Consider the following 17155-nt stretch of genomic DNA (forward strand, 5'->3'; position numbering starts at 1 on the left):
TGCCGCAGCCACCCTACAGCCCCAACTTGGTTCTAAGTGACATTTTCCTCTTTCCCTGAATCAAGACAGGCCTAAAAGGGAAGCGATTCAACTCCGTCGGTGCCATCCAGCAGGCTTCGACAAGAGCCCTTGACAGCATGATGCCTGAGGCCTTCCAGAAGGGCTGCAAACAGTGGAAGACACACTCGCAGTGATGTGTTGATGCTGAAGGATCATATTTTGAAGAATTTTAGTCTGCTGTACTTTTTTTATGTCCAATAAATTTCTAGTTCCGCGTTAAGTCTTGAAACTTTTGAGTCACACCCTGTACCTATTGAGCCTGTATCTATGTTCTTCCTGTATTCAAATTGCACCCTTTGAGACTGAAGCCCTTTCTGTGTTTCCCCGAGATCCTCTAATCTAAAAAGCCACGCATTTCACACAACACAGCCTTGTGCTACCCATGTAGTTGCCTCCTGCATTTATTGGACTCCTCATGTACTTAGCATAACCCAAAACCCAACCACCCTATAGCGCAGGTCGAGGCATCTACAGCCTTACAGTTGCAGAACCATCTGAGCCTCTGATTCAGACCCTCCACTCAGATCTATACCAGATGTCTGCAATCAGTCTGTCAACTATGCTACAAATGGTAAGCTCATCTCGCAAGCAAGGCAGGCAGCCCATCTAAACCAGAGAATATCTCTTCGGATCCAAAGAGACACACGTCATTGGTACCGACATGAACCACCAACTGCAGTTGGCTGCACCCTGTGCTCTTTGTGGCATCTGGAAGGACCTGTTCCATGTCTGGCTCCACACTCTGATCTCACAGATCTTGCAGTCTGAGAGGTTTTTTGTGAAACAGGACAAGCGACTGCAACTGACTGAGGGACAGTGTCATCAATAGACAGCACATGGAACCAGTTTGTCAGACTAAGAGTGGAGGCTTACATGCGGCCCCCTGGGAAATCTATCACCACCTGCCACGCCTTGAGGTGACCTCCCACTTGACCATAGATGAGGGGTCAACCTCAGTGCGAGCAGTAACTGAACTGGCCACCGATGTGGACAGATTGGTGGACTCAGACATGCAGGACATCCATTGGATCCCTATGACCAGCCTGCAACAGTGATGCCTAGCCACTGCAGTTTCGAGCTGTGTAAACAAAGCTATAACAGCCTGGAGCTGAGAGTGAAGTGTCACCAAGTCGGCTCACGTCCACACACAGTAATCACAGTCTCTATACATGCTAAAGACAGTGAAAACTACACTACACAGACAAATCGGGACTCTTAGACATGCACTGCAGAACTGTATTTTAGACACAGAGGGAAACAAAAGAACTCTGTCCACTAAATTAGATTAATATGCAGAGATTCAAAAACTGACCAAAGCACTCAGGTGAAACTAAATAATTCGCTCCTGATTATGAACTTGTAATATGTTACAAAATCAGTTTAGTTTCTGACGGAAACAAAAATGTGAGAGCTGTGTCTATTAAATATGAAATTAAACAGTGGAGACTCTAGGTAGGAATATCAACATTGTAGGTAAAGACAGATTGCTACTTACCATAAGAACGAAGTCATGTTGCAGACAGGCATGATTAGAATTGTACCTGTCTGCAACTTGACATTTCTTCTTTACAGTATGTAGCAATCTGTCTTTTCCTACACTGTAAATATTAAATTAACATGCAGACACTTAAGAAACTAAAATAAAGTACACAGATGAAACTATAAATTCACTCCTGGTTAGGAGCTCTTAATATGTCAAAAAATAGTTTACTTACCTGTTGCTGCTCGTGTCTCGGCTGGCTGCTGCTGCCTGACTTTTCTTCTTCTCCCTCTACTTCCTCTTATTTCCAATTTTACTGTAGAGCCCCTGATCTGTTCCTACAGAATATTGTTAATGCAACAATCTGAAAAAGGGAGTATTGACAGCAAAAAGTCTGTTATTTCAAATATTTATTTGTGCCAAAAAGTAATTTCAGATTTAATCCACAAGTTCTTGGTGTTGTAAGTTTAAAATAACATAACCAAACAGTACTTTTAAATTGGGTCCTATTTTTGCAGATACACTTAATATTGACTTCATAGATGAAAGTTCATTTCTCATGACAGATTCAGCATCACTTTTGTTGCAGTATTTATTTTTTGCTGACACACAAGCTGAGAACCTGTTTTGCACATGTATGCAATTGCGAAAGGCAAAAATACCAATACAGCCTCTTATGACAGTAGAGAATACTCACCTTTTAAACTGCTGCTGAATTCCACTGTTGTTTTTTGGTCTTCAGTGCCCAAGGCCTGGTTTGATGCAGCTCCCCTTTCTACTCTATCCTGTGCAAGCCTCTTCATCTCCGAGTAACTACTATAATCTACATCCTTCTGCCGGCTGTGGTGGCTGAGCGGTTCCAGGCGCTACAGTCTGGAACCGTGCGACCGCTACAGTCACAGGTTCGAATCCTGCCTCGGGCATGGATGTGTGTGATGTTCTAGGTTAGTTAGGTTTAAGTAGTTCTAAGTTCTAGGGGACTGATGACCTCAGAAGTTAAGTCCCATAGTGCTCAGAGCCATTTGAACCATTTTACATCCTTCTGAATCTGCATAGTGTATTCATCTATTGGTATCCCATTTCAGTTTTTACACTCCACACTTCCCTCCAGTTCTAAATTGGTGATTCCTTGATGCCTCAGAATGCGTCCTACCAACAGATCTCTTCTTGTAGTCAAGTTGTGCCATGAATTCCCCTTCTTCTCAATTCTGTTCAGTACCTCCTCATTAGTTAAGTGATCTACTCACCAAATCTTCTGCCTCCTTTTGTAGCACCACACTTCAGAAGCTTATTTTCTCTTCTTGTCTACACTGCTTGTCATCCATGTTTCATGCACATGACTGCCATCTCACAGCTCAGATGGGATTGCAGCTGTTACATGGACTAAACGTAGCCATCTGAACGAGGCGGGGAAGGAGATAGTAGGGTATCTGTGTGAGTGAGAAAAGAGTGCTGTCTAGTGGAGTGTGCAGAGACTATATAGAGACATGACAAGACTGCCACCAGGCACAGCACTGGGAGGCTGTGGGGCAGGGAGTCATCAAATGGGCAAGGCAAGGGGTGGGGGGGGGGGGGGCGGCATTTGGGAGAGGAACTGGTAAGAAAAAGACATTCTGGTGCATTGTCAGAGGGTGGCACACAATAAGGGTGGGGGACATAAATAGGGAGGAGGTGATAGGACAGAGGGGGTGGTTGGAGATTGTAGGAACAGTGTGTTGCCATAGGTTGGGGCCAGGATGATTTAAAGATCGGAGAATGTGTTGTAAGGATAACTCCCATTTATGCATATCAAAAAAGCTGGTGGTGGATGAGAGGATCCAGATGACCTGGGTTGTGAAGCAGTCATTGAAATCAAGCATGTTATGTTCATCTGAAGGTCTCTGTCACCGAGGCCTTCACACACTGGCATTATTCCCTGGACCTAGTCTGCAAACAGATCTCTCATGCTATTTCCCCCCATGGACTTCCAATCCTCCCACCACCCCCAAGAACCTGCTACAAAGGAGTTCCCCTTCGTCATCCAATACCACCCTGCCTTCATCAGACATTTGATTACCTGTCATCAAGGGACTGATGACCTTAGTAGTTTAGTGCCTTTAACCCTACCAACCAACCGATCAGCTGTATATTGTGCCACAGGGTGATCTATCTGGTGTGTGGGGGAGGGAGGAATTCTATGGTTTAGATACCATTTAAGGAACAAGATGTGTGACTGGCTATTAGCATGGGGAATGGGATACTGAATTTTCTGAATTGGTGCAGAAAGATGTCAGTGGAGTCCATTGTGGCTGAGATGGCTTAGGTGAATTGGCATCGATGCATAAATGGGCAAATGAAGGTGTTCGATCTTTGTGAGGGGGAACTGGATAACAGAAAAGAAGTGTAAAAATACATAAAGATATGCAACAGCACACACAGATACATAAAAATATGCACAGTACACATGGGTATATAAAAATGCACAAGAATGCTTAAAAAAAAAAAAAAAAAAAAGTGCAGGAGAAAAGGAATGGATAAGGTATGGGAATATGCGTATGTGGGATAAGGGAAGAGAGGAGGAAGAGTGATTGGTTAGAGTAAGATTCACAAATTTTTGTGGCATGGGTAGCTATGGAAAATAAAATGCGAAAAGAGGTGAGGATGAGTGAGGAAATTGCATCAATAGGACTAATAATGATTGGTGGGAAGAATTTCAATCATCAGATGTTGCACCAGCAATCCACACGATCACATAGCAATGTGTTGTGCAGGGACAAGATCATTGACACAGTGTGGTGTGGAAGTTAAGAGCGTGTGTGGTTTTGAAAAGTGGTGAATAAACATAGGAAAGAAGGGAAAGAAAGGACATGGAGAAGAACAATGCTGTAGTGAATAGTAACTAAAGAAAACATCACAGGATTGTGGGATGGAAGAAAGTTGTGTATCTAGCATTGGCATTGTGTATATAGCTATAACCATTCTCTCTGAATTCAGGTCAGATGACTTGTATAGTTGTGAAGCATTGTACCAAGCACAAGTGACTTATTAAATGAAGAAAGCTTTAGCTGAGCGTTGCTTGGGAAACTGACACAAAAAAACAGTTTGAAAACATGAGAGTCTTGGTTCATGCATCAACATCCTGGGTTTCTGTTGTAAAAGAGGCCTAAGATTAGCATGAACAGCAACAGTTTTGACAGAGATCTTGGATACACACTTAATAAGGCAGGGGGACTTTGAATGTCAAAAGGGACGGATGCTTGTAGGAAGGCGAGAGCGGCAGTTCAAAATGTGACACCAACGCCTCACACAATCTGATGTCACTCGGTCTCTAAGTCTCACCACCAACCAGCACATGCATCCTTTTAGCCCTCTCTGATTGTTGCAGATGTGGCTACATAAGCGGAAAACTGTCCCAGCCCTGGCAGTCAGTTGTTTTACTCTTGACGACGATGGTGGAGACAGTCATCGAAAGCTTGAGCTGACTACCTGTCAGATCCTTGCAGTTCCAAAAGGGCTATAAAAGTTGCATTGAATGTACATTATTCTGCAACTTATTGGTTCTTTCAAGAACTTTCCAATATCAAGAAGGATGGAGGAGTGCCTTATTCCCACTGAACAATGACAAATAAAACACCTGTATTAATAGTTCTCCACTCTGCTAGGACTTGTGTATCATTATTTGCACAGACTATTGAAAATTAATTATGTTCATATTACAAGGTAACTGTTATTGACCTGTGCAGATGCTACATAAATATGCAGGACATTTCAAAATTGGTCTTTCCTGTGAAGAAAATATTTATTGACCAACTTGTTATGCTACTGATGAAATAGTAAATGCTAAATAATAGATTGGCACAGGTGAAGAATAGTTTCTTTTTTAAGAACTCTACTGGTATTAGATGTTGTTGTTGTTGTTGTCGTCGTCAGTCCTGAGACTGGTTTGATACAGCTCTCCATGGTACTCTATCCTGTGCAAGCTGCTTCATCTCCCAGTACATACTGCAACCTACATCCTTCTGGATCTGCTTAGTGTATTCATCTCTTGGTCTCCCTCTACGATTTTTACCCTCCACACTGCCCTCCAATGCTAAATTCGTGATCCCTTGATGCCTCAGAACATGTCCTACCAACCGGACCCTTCTTCTTGTCAAGTTGTGCCACAAACTCCTCCCCAATTCTATTCAATACCTCCTCATTAGTTACGTGATCTACCCATCTAAGATCTACGCATCTAATCTTCAGCATTCTTCTGTAGCACCACATTTTGAAAGCTTCTATTCTCTTCTTGTCCAAACTATTTATTGTCCATGTTTCACTTCCATACATGGCTGCGCTCCATACAAATACTTTCAGATACGACTTCCTGATACTTAAATCTATACTCATTGTTAACAAATTTCTCTTCTTCAGAATCAGTTGCCTTACCAAAGACCATCTACATTTTATATCCTCTCTACTTAGACCATCATCAGTAATTTTGCTCCCCAAATATCAAAACTCCTTTACTACTTTAAGCGTCTCATTTCCTAATCTAATTCCTTCAGCATCACCCGACTTAATTCCACTACATTCCATTATCTTCGTTTTGCTTTTGTTGATGTTCATCTTATATCCTCCTTTCAAGACACTGTCCATTCCGTTCAACTGCTCTTCCAAGTCCTTTGCTGTCTCTGACAGAATTACAATGTCATCGGTGAACCTCAAAGTTTTTATTTCTTCTCCATGGATTTTAATACCTACTCCAAATTTTTCTTTTGTTTCCTTTATTGCTTGCTCAATATACAGATTGAATAACATTGGGGAGAGGCTACAACCCTGTCTTACTCCCTTCCTAACCACTGCTTCCCTTTCATGTCCCTCAACTCTTATAACTGCCATCTGGTTTCTGTACTAATTGTAAATAGCCTTTCGCTCCCTGTATTTTACCCCTGCCACCTTTAGAATTTGAAAGAGAGTATTCCAGTCAACATTGTCATAAGCTTTCTCTAAGTCTACAAATGCTAGAAACGTAGGTTTGCCTTACCTTAATCTTTCTTCTAAGATAAGTTGTAAGGTCAGTATTGCCTCACTTGTTCCAGTATTTCTACGGAATCCAAACTGATCTTCCCCGAGGTCGGCTTCTACCAGTTTTTCCATTTGTCTGTAAAGAAATTGTGATAGTATTTTGCAGCTGTGACTTATTAAACTGATAGTTCGGTAATTTTCACATCTGTCAACACCTGCTTTCTTTGGAGTTGGAATTATTATATTCTTCTTGAAGTCTGAGGGTATTTCGCCTGTCTCGTACATCTTGCTCACCAGGTGGTAGAGTTTTGTCAGGACTGGCTCTCCCAAGGCCGTCAGTAGTTCTAATGGAATGTTGTCTACTCCTGGTGCCTTGTTTCGACTCAGGTCTTTCAGTGCTCTGTCAAACTCTTCGCGCAGTATCATATCTCCCATTTCATCTTCATCTACACCCTCCTCCATTTCCATAATATCGTCCTCAAGAACATCGCCATAGACCCTCTATATACTCCTTCCACTTTCTGCTTTCCCTTCTTTGCTTAGAACTGGGTTTCCATCTGAGCTCTTGATATTCATACAAGTGGTTCTCTTTTCTCCAAAGGTCTCTCTAATTTTCCTGTAGGCAGTATCTATCTTACCCCTAGTGAGATAAGCCTCTACATCCTTACATTTGTCCTCTACCCATCCCTGCTTAGCCATTTTGCACTTCCTGTCGATCTCATTTTTGAGATGTTTGTATTCCTTTTTGCCTGCTTCATTTACTGCATTTTTATATTTTCTCCTTTTGTCATTTAAATTCAATACTTCTTCTGTTACTCAAGGATTTCTACTAGCCCTCGTCTTTTTACCTACTTGATCCTCTGCTGCCTTCACTACTTCATCCCTCAGAGCTACCCATTCTTCTTCTACTGTATTTCTTTCCCCCATTCCTGTCAATTGTTCCCTTATGCTCTCCCTGAAACACTGTACAACCTCTGGTTTAGTCAGTTTGTCCAGATCCCATCTCCTTAAATTCCCGCCTTTTTGCAGTTTCTTCAGTTCTAATCTACAGTTCATAACCAGTAGATTGTGGTCAGTCCACATCTGCCCATGGAAATGTCTTACAATTTAAAACGTGGTTCCTAAATCTTTGTTTTACCATTGTATAATCTATCTGTATCTAGTATCTCCAGGATTCTTCCATGTGTACAACCTTCTTTTATGATTCTTGAACCAAGTGTTAGCTATGATTAAGTTATGCTCTGTGCAAAATTCTACCAGACGGGTTCCTGTTTCGTTTCTTTCCTTCAATCCATATTCACCTACTATGTTTCCTTCTCTCCCTTTTCCTACTCTCGAATTCCAGTCACCCGTAACTGTTAAATTCTCGTCTCCCTTCACTACCTGAATAATTTCTTTTATCTCATCATACATTTCATCAATTTCTTTCATCATCTGCAGAGCTGGTTGGCATAGAAACTTGTGCTACTGTAGTAGGTATGGGCTTCGTGTCTATCTTGGCCACAATGATGCGATCACTATGCTGTATGTAGTAGCTTACCCGCACTCCTATATTTTTTTTTAAAATTCATTATTAAACATACTCCTGCATTACCACTATTTTATTTTGTATTTATAACACTGTATTCACCTGACCAGAAGTCTTCTTCCTCCTGCCACCGAACTTCACTAATTCCCACTATATCTAACCTTAACCTATCCATTTCCCTTTTTAAGTTTTCTAATCTACCTGCTCGATTAAGGGATCTGACATTCCACGCTCCGATCCGTAGAACGCCAGTTTTCTTTCTCCTGATAATGACGTCCTCTTGAGTAGTCCCTGCCCGGAAATCCGAATGGGGGACTATTTTACCTCCGGAATGTTTTAGCCAAAAGGACGCCATCATCATTTAACCATACAGTAAAGCTGCATGCCCTAGGGAAAAATTACGACTGTAGTTTCCCCTTGCTTTCAGCCGTTCACAGTACCAGCACAGCAAGACTGTTTTGGTTAGTGTTACAAGGCCAGATAAGTCAATCATCCAGACTGTTGCCCCTGTAACTACTGAAAAGGCTGCTGCCCCTCTTCGGGAACCACATGTTTGTCTGGCCTCTCAACAGATACCTCTCCGTTGTGGTTGCACCTACGGTATGGCCATCTTTATCGCTGAGGCACGCAAGCCTCCCCACCATCGGCTAGGTCCACGGTTCATCGGGTGGGTGGTATTAGATATCAATGTGAGAATGGGGAAGAATTTCTTGAAAGTGTACATCTGGAGCACAGTGATGCAGGAAGTGAGATGTAGACCACTGGAAATCCAGATAAGATAATACTAGTGGTATCAAAGAATGTTAAAAATTAAGTGGGAACTAAAGTACACAGTGAACAATTACTAAAAAAATAGATAATAATTGAAGAATATGAAAGACGTATACCAAGGGGAGCAACAAGTTAGTAGAGCATCTGCTATTACATACAGAATTAGTGGGTTTGACACTGGGTGTTCCAGTAGAAGGGAAAAATAATAGGGTTGCAGAGCAAAATTAGAGTATGCAAAACAGATTATAGAGGATGTTATGTAGAGGTTAGCACAAGATGGGAAGAAGTGGAAAGATTGCTGACTTAGAAAAGGTATTCTACAATTTATTTACACCTCTTTGAGTCGTGCAGCTATTCTGCAAGAGTGACATTGATTACCATTGTGTTGTTACCAATTAGAAAAAGTGCATTATGTTTTATGGTGTATATTGTAGTTAACAAAAGTTTGTTTCCAAAAGGGTAACATTGTTTGATGTTTCAAAAAGTAAATCAGACATTCCATTAGTTACTGTAGACAGTCTTTATTGTATAAACTGGCACTTGAGTGGTTTTTGTATCCCTCAAATGTTTTGTTTTGTGGATATTTGTTTATTAGCTGTCTTTTCTGTTTACAGGGGGATAGTGTAATAAGATATTTTGAGATAACAGCTGAACCTCCATTTGTGCACTATATAAACACATTCCAGACACCAGATCCACAGAGAGGCATTGGAATGATGCCAAAGAGGGGATGTGATGTTAACTCTTGTGAAATAACAAGGTTCTACCGGCTAAATAACTCTGGCCTTTGCCAAGTTATCACAATGACAGTTCCACGCAAGGTAATGATTGTGTCTTTATCTAATTACTAGATAGTAGCATCTGGAAGATCATCCTAAAATTTAATTTTGTGTGTTATTTCCTATCAGAACTTCTAATTTGTATGAAAAACAGAGACTCAGAATAAAAAAGGAGCTGTTTAAATAATTATAAGGGGCTAAGCCTGCTATGGTGTGCTTCTTTGTCATATTTGTTCTTCATATGTATCAGTAGTAGTAATAGTTAATACAAAACAGTTATGTTATACAGGTATTAACTTTTAAATTTGAGCTATTGTGTAGTAGAGTGTAGGAGTGGATGACGCCAGTTATAAATCTCGGCAAAAGTAAGCTTGTAACTTTATGAATATAAAAGATTTTAATTCGCGTGATTAAAACAGTCTTCAGTCTCGTTACAAACCAGCACGTTTATTGCTCATGTTTGCCCAGTGAGGAGGACAATAATTGAAATAAAGTGATATTAAAAATTCCAAGTGCTCAGTGCACTTGTAATGATCAACACTTTCTGCTGTACCATACAAGTACATACAGTGTACATAAATGTATATTAGTTGATACATTAAGACAAGTATACTGTGTGTGCTAACAGTTTTTAATGCTGATGTAACACCTAATTAAAAGTTCTGCTTAAAATAATCCCTGAGTTTGAATAATTGGTTTGTTAAGAAATCAACTGTAGTTATTAACTGCTGTTTAATCTTTTTACCATCAAACTTAAGTGTATCAGAAGTAAAATTGTAGTATTCACAATAGTCTTTGATCACAGATTTTTTTCCTTTATGAAATAAAGAAATGCATGATAGTGATATTATTATAAAACTGTTGTTCTGAATATGAGATGGTGTAATGGAAAAGTTCTTGGCAGCATTATTTGTAGGAGCAGAACTATTGTGACATGTTTGTATTCCAAACATTACTGTGTAATTTAAGAGGAGGCTCACTTGACAGCAAACCATGACCCAGTACAAATCGGATATTGTATTTAGTTGCAAAGGCAGATGATGCAACGAACAAAATTCTGGACTTAAATTTGAGAGGAACAGGTTTCCAGTTCGTGTCTTGCCATCTAGACTTGTGTTTTCCCATTGTTTCTGTAAAATCATTTCACACAAATATGGTTACTTCAAAAAGATTTTCGATAGTTTGCTGCCCCGTGCTTATGAAATCTGATCTAGTGACTCACTTTTTAAGAACAATGAGGTTTTAATCCTAATTTGCCTTCCTTTTTGTTCAGTCAAATGTCTTCAATAACAGTTTTTTTGACAGTCTAGAGAATAAATATAAAATGCTACTCTTGGGTCCAGAAAAGTGTTTGTTGTGTCACGTTGGAAGATTTTTCTTCAGCAATAATGTCTTGCAGTTCTACGGTTTTTACATTGACTAAATGTCTAACAAAATTGCATGTCATGCCTTTCCTTATAAATTTATGAATGAATTATTTATAGAATAGATAACTGATTTACTATCCAAGACTTTTCTTGATGGAGAGAATGGTGGTTATTCTTGAAGTGCACAAATTAACTTCAGAAGTCTTTAAATTAACTTAAGAGTAGGTACTGTTAGTCTACAGAGAAATTGTTATTCATGGATGATTAAATGAAAGTTTTTCATAAACACAATTCATTGTATAAATGGCATTAAAACTTTCCAAACTTTTGTGTAAAGTTCTCAGTATTTAAAATTCCTACAGATTTCTCATGCAATGTAGAATTGCATGGCATTATGGGTTTTTATGAGCAATATCAAGCAGGCATCACATTGGCAGATATGCCTAATAAAACACACAAATAAGTTGCATCTATAGTCTGTCAGGTTCAGCTTGCAAAATTTAAGACTTTGTCAGAGAATCTGGCTTTTACTAAAATAGCCAACAATAGCAACAAACCAGAAGTGTACAACAGTAAAAAATAAAATAAAAAAGTGTTGTTGCACATTTATTGATGTGTAGCTGCTTCAATTTCTGCTGTAAGTGTTAATGGTGGTATGATTTGTAATAGCCTTTTTTCCCCCCTTTCTCTCTACACTCTGTAGTTAAACAAAGTGTTTGTTTCACAGTCAGAGCTGTTTCAAGAAGATCTCTACCCTGACACTGCTGGTGACACAGCTGCATTGTCAGCAGAAGAATGGATAAATGGGCAAGATGCAGAGCCGATACTTATTTCTTTAAGAGATGGATACCAACCAGCTGCTCAGAAATCTGACTTGAAGGTTAGCCGTAAACCAAATGTACTGGACAAGATGCCCCCAAAGGGTGGACGTGGTGCATCTTCCGCCAGTTCAGGAGGAAGCAGTGCTGGAGGTGGAGGATCTGGAGCCTCACTTTCAGTAAGTATATAACTGATGTAGCAGCAGACTAAAGTGGTAAGGCGGGTGAATATGTGGGGGATGGCTCCTTATAAAATGTTCTCTTTTGGTGACTTCGCTGGCAGCTATGTTAAGGTCTTGTTGAACATAACTGGATAACTGGTCTACTAATACTTGATATCGTTTTTTACTTCATTTACCATACTGTTATAATATTATGGCCCCCTCGTACGCCAACCTATTCGTGGGTCGCTTAGAGGAAGCCTTCTTGGTTACCCAGGCCTGCCAACCCAAAGTTTGGTACAGATTTATTGATGACATTTTCATGATCTGGACTCACAGTGAAGAAGAACTCCAGAATTTCCTCTCCAACCTCAACTCCTTTGGTTCCATCAGATTCACCTGGTCCTACTCTAAATCCCATGCCACTTTCCTTGACGTTGACCTCCACCTGTCCAATGGCCAGCTTCACACGTCCGTCCACATCAAACCCACCAACAAGCAACAGTACCTCCATTATGACAGCTGCCACCCATTCCACATCAAACGGTCCCTTCCCTACAGCCTAGGTCTTCGTGGCAAACGAATCTGCTCCAGTCCGGAATCCTTGAACCATTACACCAACAACCTGAAAACAGCTTTCGCATCCCGTAAATACCCTCCCGATCTGGTACAGAAGCAAATAACCAGAGCCACTTCCTCATCTCCTCAAACCCGGAATCTTCCACAGAAGAACCCCAAAAGTGCCCCACTTGTGACAGGATACTTTCCGGGACTGGATCAGATTCTGAATGTGGCTCTCCAGCAGGGATACAACTTCCTCAAATCCTGCCCTGAAATGAGATCCATCCTTCATGAAATCCTCCCCACTCCACCTAGAGTGTCTTTCCGCCGTCCACCTAACCTTCATAACCTCTTAGTTCATCCCTATGAAATCCCCAAACCACCTTCCCTACCCTCTGCCTCCTACCCTTGTAACTGCCCCCCAGTGTAAAACCTGTCCCATGCACCCTCCCACCACCACCTACTCCAGTCCTGTAACCCGGAAGGTGTACACGATCAAAGGCAGAGCCACGTGTGAAAGCACCCACGTGATTTACCAACTGACCTGCCTACACTGTGAAGCCTTCTATGTGGGAATAACCAGCAACAAACTGTCCATTCGCAGTGTGCTCCCTGCCGCCGTTGGATAAGCAGCTGCAGCAGCAAGTCGTATACTCCTAGCTCACTCATTTGTTACATAGTTTAATTCTTAATTTCTTTGCGTGTTTTTGGTACTTGCATTGTTTAATTCATAAATTTCGGGCGTATTATAGTATTTGAGAGTTGTAGCATCGCGTTTTAGTACCTGAATAGTGTAAATTCGCGTAGTCGTCTGTCAACTGTTTTTGTTTTGAACGGCCAGTGTCGGTTGGTCACAGTCAGTGTGCTCCCTGCCGCCGTTGGATAAGCAGCTGCAGCAGCAAGTCGTATACTCCTAGCTCACTCATTTGTTACATAGTTTAATTCTTAATTTCTTTGCGTGTTTTTGGTACTTGCATTGTTTAATTCATAAATTTCGGGCGTATTATAGTATTTGAGAGTTGTAGCATCACGTTTTAGTACTCGAATAGTGTTAAATCGCGTAGTCTCCTTCCGCCGCCGAGCAGTGTGTCAGCAGTGCACAAGTGGCAGCATTACTGCATTTACTAGGCAATCTTGTATTTTAATAACCGCTTCAATTTTGTGTCGTTTTGTTTGCGCTCTCTGTAGATTAGTTCAGACGTTCTTTGCACAGTTTTTAGCATGGATAGGGACTGCAACTGCTGTGTTCGGATGCAGGCTGAGTTGGCATCCCTTCGCTCCCAGCTTCAGGCAGTGTTGGCTTCGGTCACACAGCTTGAGGCTGTTGCCAATGGGCATCACTGTGGGGGTCCGGATGGGGGTTTGTCGGGGACGGCCAGCTCGTCCCACGCATCCCCCGATCGGACTACGACTGTGGTTGCCCGGGATACTGCCCGCATTGAGGCTGATCCCTCACCTGTGGTAGAGTGGGAGGTCGTCTCAAGGTGTGGCAGGGGGCGAAAGACATTCCGGAGGGCTGAACGGAAGGCCTCTCCAGTTTGTCTGACGAACCGGTTTCAGGCTCTGTCTCAGGCTGATACTGATCTTCAGCCTGACATGGCTGCTTGTCCTGTTCCAGAGGTTGCCCCTCAGTCTGCAAGATCCGGGCAGTCGCAGAGGGTGGGCTTACTGGTAGTTGGGAGCTCCAACGTCAGGCGTGTAATGGGGCCCCTTAGGGATATGGCAGCAAGGGAGGGGAAGAAAACCAATGTGCACTCCGTGTGCATACCGGGGGGAGTCATTCCAGATGTGGAAAGGGTCCTTCCGGATGCCATGAAGGGTACAGGGTGCGCCCATCTGCAGGTGGTCGCTCATGTCGGCACCAATGATGTGTGTCGCTATGGATCGGAGGAAATCCTCTCTGGCTTCCGGCGGCTATCTGATTTGGTGAAGACTGCCAGTCTCGCTAGCGGGATGAAAGCAGAGCTCACCATCTGCAGCATCGTCGACAGGACTGACTGCGGACCTTTGGTACAGAGCCGAGTGGAGGGTCTGAATCAGAGGTTGAGACGGTTCTGCGACCATGTGGGCTGCAGATTCCTCGACTTGCGCCATAGGGTGGTGGGGTTTCGGGTTCCGCTGGATAGGTCAGGAGTCCACTACACGCAACAAGCGGCTACACGGGTAGCAGGGGTTGTGTGGCGTGGGCTGGGCGGTTTTTTAGGTTAGATGGCCTCGGGCAAGTGCAGAAAGGGCAACAGCCTCAACGGGTGCGGGGCAAAGTCAGGACATGCGGGGACCAAGCAGCAATCGGTATTGTAATTGTAAACTGTCGAAGCTGCGTTGGTAAAGTACCGGAACTTCAAGCGCTGATAGAAAGCACCGAAGCTGAAATCGTTATAGGTACAGAAAGCTGGCTGAAGCCAGAGATAAATTCTGCCGAAATTTTTACAAAGGCACAGACGGTGTTTAGAAAGGATAGATTGCATGCAACCGGTGGCGGAGTGTTCGTCGCTGTTAGTAGTAGTTTATCCTGTAGTGAAGTAGAAGTGGATAGTTCCTGTGAATTATTATGGGTGGAGGTTACACTCAACAACCGAGCAAGGTTAATAATTGGCTCCTTTTACCGACCCCCCGACTCAGCAGCATTAGTGGCAGAACAACTGAGAGAAAATTTGGAATACATTTCACATAAATTTTCTCAGCATGTTATGGTCTTAGGTGGAGATTTCAATTTACCAGATATAGACTGGGACACTCAGATGTTTAGGACGGGTGGTAGGGACAGAGCATCGAGTGACATTATACTGAGTGCACTATCCGAAAATTACCTCGAGCAATTAAACAGAGAACCGACTCGTGGAGATAACATCTTGGACCTACTGATAACAAACAGACCCGAACTTTTCGACTCTGTAAGTGCAGAACAGGGAATCAGTGATCATAAGGCCGTTGCAGCATCCCTGAATATGGAAGTTAATAGGAATATAAAAAAAGGGAGGAAGGTTTATCTGTTTAGCAAGAGTAATAGAAGGCAGATTTCAGACTACCTAACAGATCAAAACGAAAATTTCTGTTCCGACACTGACAATGTTGAGTGTTTATGGAAAAAGTTCAAGGCAATCGTTAAATGCGTTTTAGACAGGTACGTGCCGAGCAAAACTGTGAGGGACGGGAAAAACCCACCGTGGTACAACAACAAAGTTAGGAAACTACTGCGAAAGCAAAGAGAGCTTCACTCCAAGTTTAAACGCAGCCAAAACCTCTCAGACAAACAGAAGCTAAACGATGTCAAAGTTAGCGTAAGGAGGGCTATGCGTGAAGCGTTCAGTGAATTCGAAAGTAAAATACTAGGTACCGACTTGACAGAAAATCCTAGGAAGTTCTGGTCTTACGTTAAATCAGTAAGTGGCTCGAAACATCATGTCCAGACACTCTGGGATGATGATGGCATTGAAACAGAGGATGACAAGCGTAAAGCTGAAATACTAAACACCTTTTTCCAAAGCTGTTTCACAGAGGAAGACCGCACTGCAGTTCCTTCTCTAAATCCTCGCACCAACGAAAAAATGGCTGACATTGAAATAAGTGTCCAAGGAATAGAAAAGCAACTGGAATCACTCAACAGAGGAAAGTCCACTGGACCTGACGTGATACCAATTCGATTCTACACAGAGTACGCGAAAGAACTTGCCCCCCTTCTAACAGCCGTGTACCGCAAGTCTCTAGAGGAACAGAAGGTTCCAAATGATTGGAAAAGAGCACAGGTAGTCCCAGTCTTCAAGAAGGGTCGTCGAGCAGATGCGCAAAACTATAGACCTATCTCTCTGACGTCGATCTGTTGTAGAATTTTAGAACATGTCTTTTGCTCGAGTATCATGTCGTTTTTGGAAACTCAGAATCTACTATGTAGGAATCAACATGGATTCCGGAAACAGCGATCGTGTGAAACCCAACTCGCATTATTTGTTCATGAAACCCAGAAAATATTAGATACAGGCTCCCAGGTAGATGCCATTTTCCTTGACTTCCGGAAGGCGTTCGATACAGTTCCGCACTGTCGTCTGATAAACAAAGTAAGAGCCTACGGAATATCAGACCAGCTGTGTGGCTGGATTGAAGAGTTTTTAGCAAACAGAACACAGCATGTTGTTCTCAATGGAGAGACATCTACAGACGTTAAAGTAACCTCTGGCGTGCCACAGGGGAGTGTTATGGGACCATTGCTTTTCACAATATATATAAATGACCTAGTAGATAGTGTCGGAAGTTCCATGCGGCTTTTCGCGGATGATGCTGTAGTATACAGAGAAGTTGCAGCATTAGAAAATTGTAGCGAAATGCAGGAAGATCTGCAGCGGATAGGCACTTGGTGCAGGGAGTGGCAACTGACCCTTAACATAGACAAATGTAATGTATTGCGAATACATAGAAAGAAGGATCCTTTATTGTATGATTATATGATAGCGGAACAAACACTGGTAGCAGTTACTTCTGTAAAATATCTGGGAGTATGCGTGCGGAACGATTTGAAGTGGAATGATCATATAAAATTAATTGTTGGTAAGGCGGGTACCAGGTTGAGATTCATTGGGAGAGTCCTTAGAAAATGTAGTCCATCAACAAAGGAGGTGGCTTACAAAACACTCGTTCGACCTATACTTG

General features: G+C 42.2%; 1 protein-coding gene across 2 annotated transcripts in view; it reads left to right on the top strand.

Annotated features, from left to right (window-relative positions):
* LOC126100103 (coronin-6) overlaps positions 1-17155 on the top strand; it is a 97304-nt gene that overhangs the window by 59503 nt on the left and 20646 nt on the right. For both annotated transcript variants that reach the window (XM_049910619.1, XM_049910618.1), the window contains exons 7-8: positions 9440-9646; positions 11699-11968. In XM_049910619.1, coding sequence (XP_049766576.1) covers positions 9440-9646; positions 11699-11968 — 477 coding nt within the window. The remainder of the gene's footprint in view (positions 1-9439; positions 9647-11698; positions 11969-17155) is intronic.

Source organism: Schistocerca cancellata, chromosome 9, assembly GCF_023864275.1.
Source record: "Schistocerca cancellata isolate TAMUIC-IGC-003103 chromosome 9, iqSchCanc2.1, whole genome shotgun sequence".
NCBI lineage: Eukaryota > Metazoa > Arthropoda > Insecta > Orthoptera > Acrididae > Schistocerca > Schistocerca cancellata.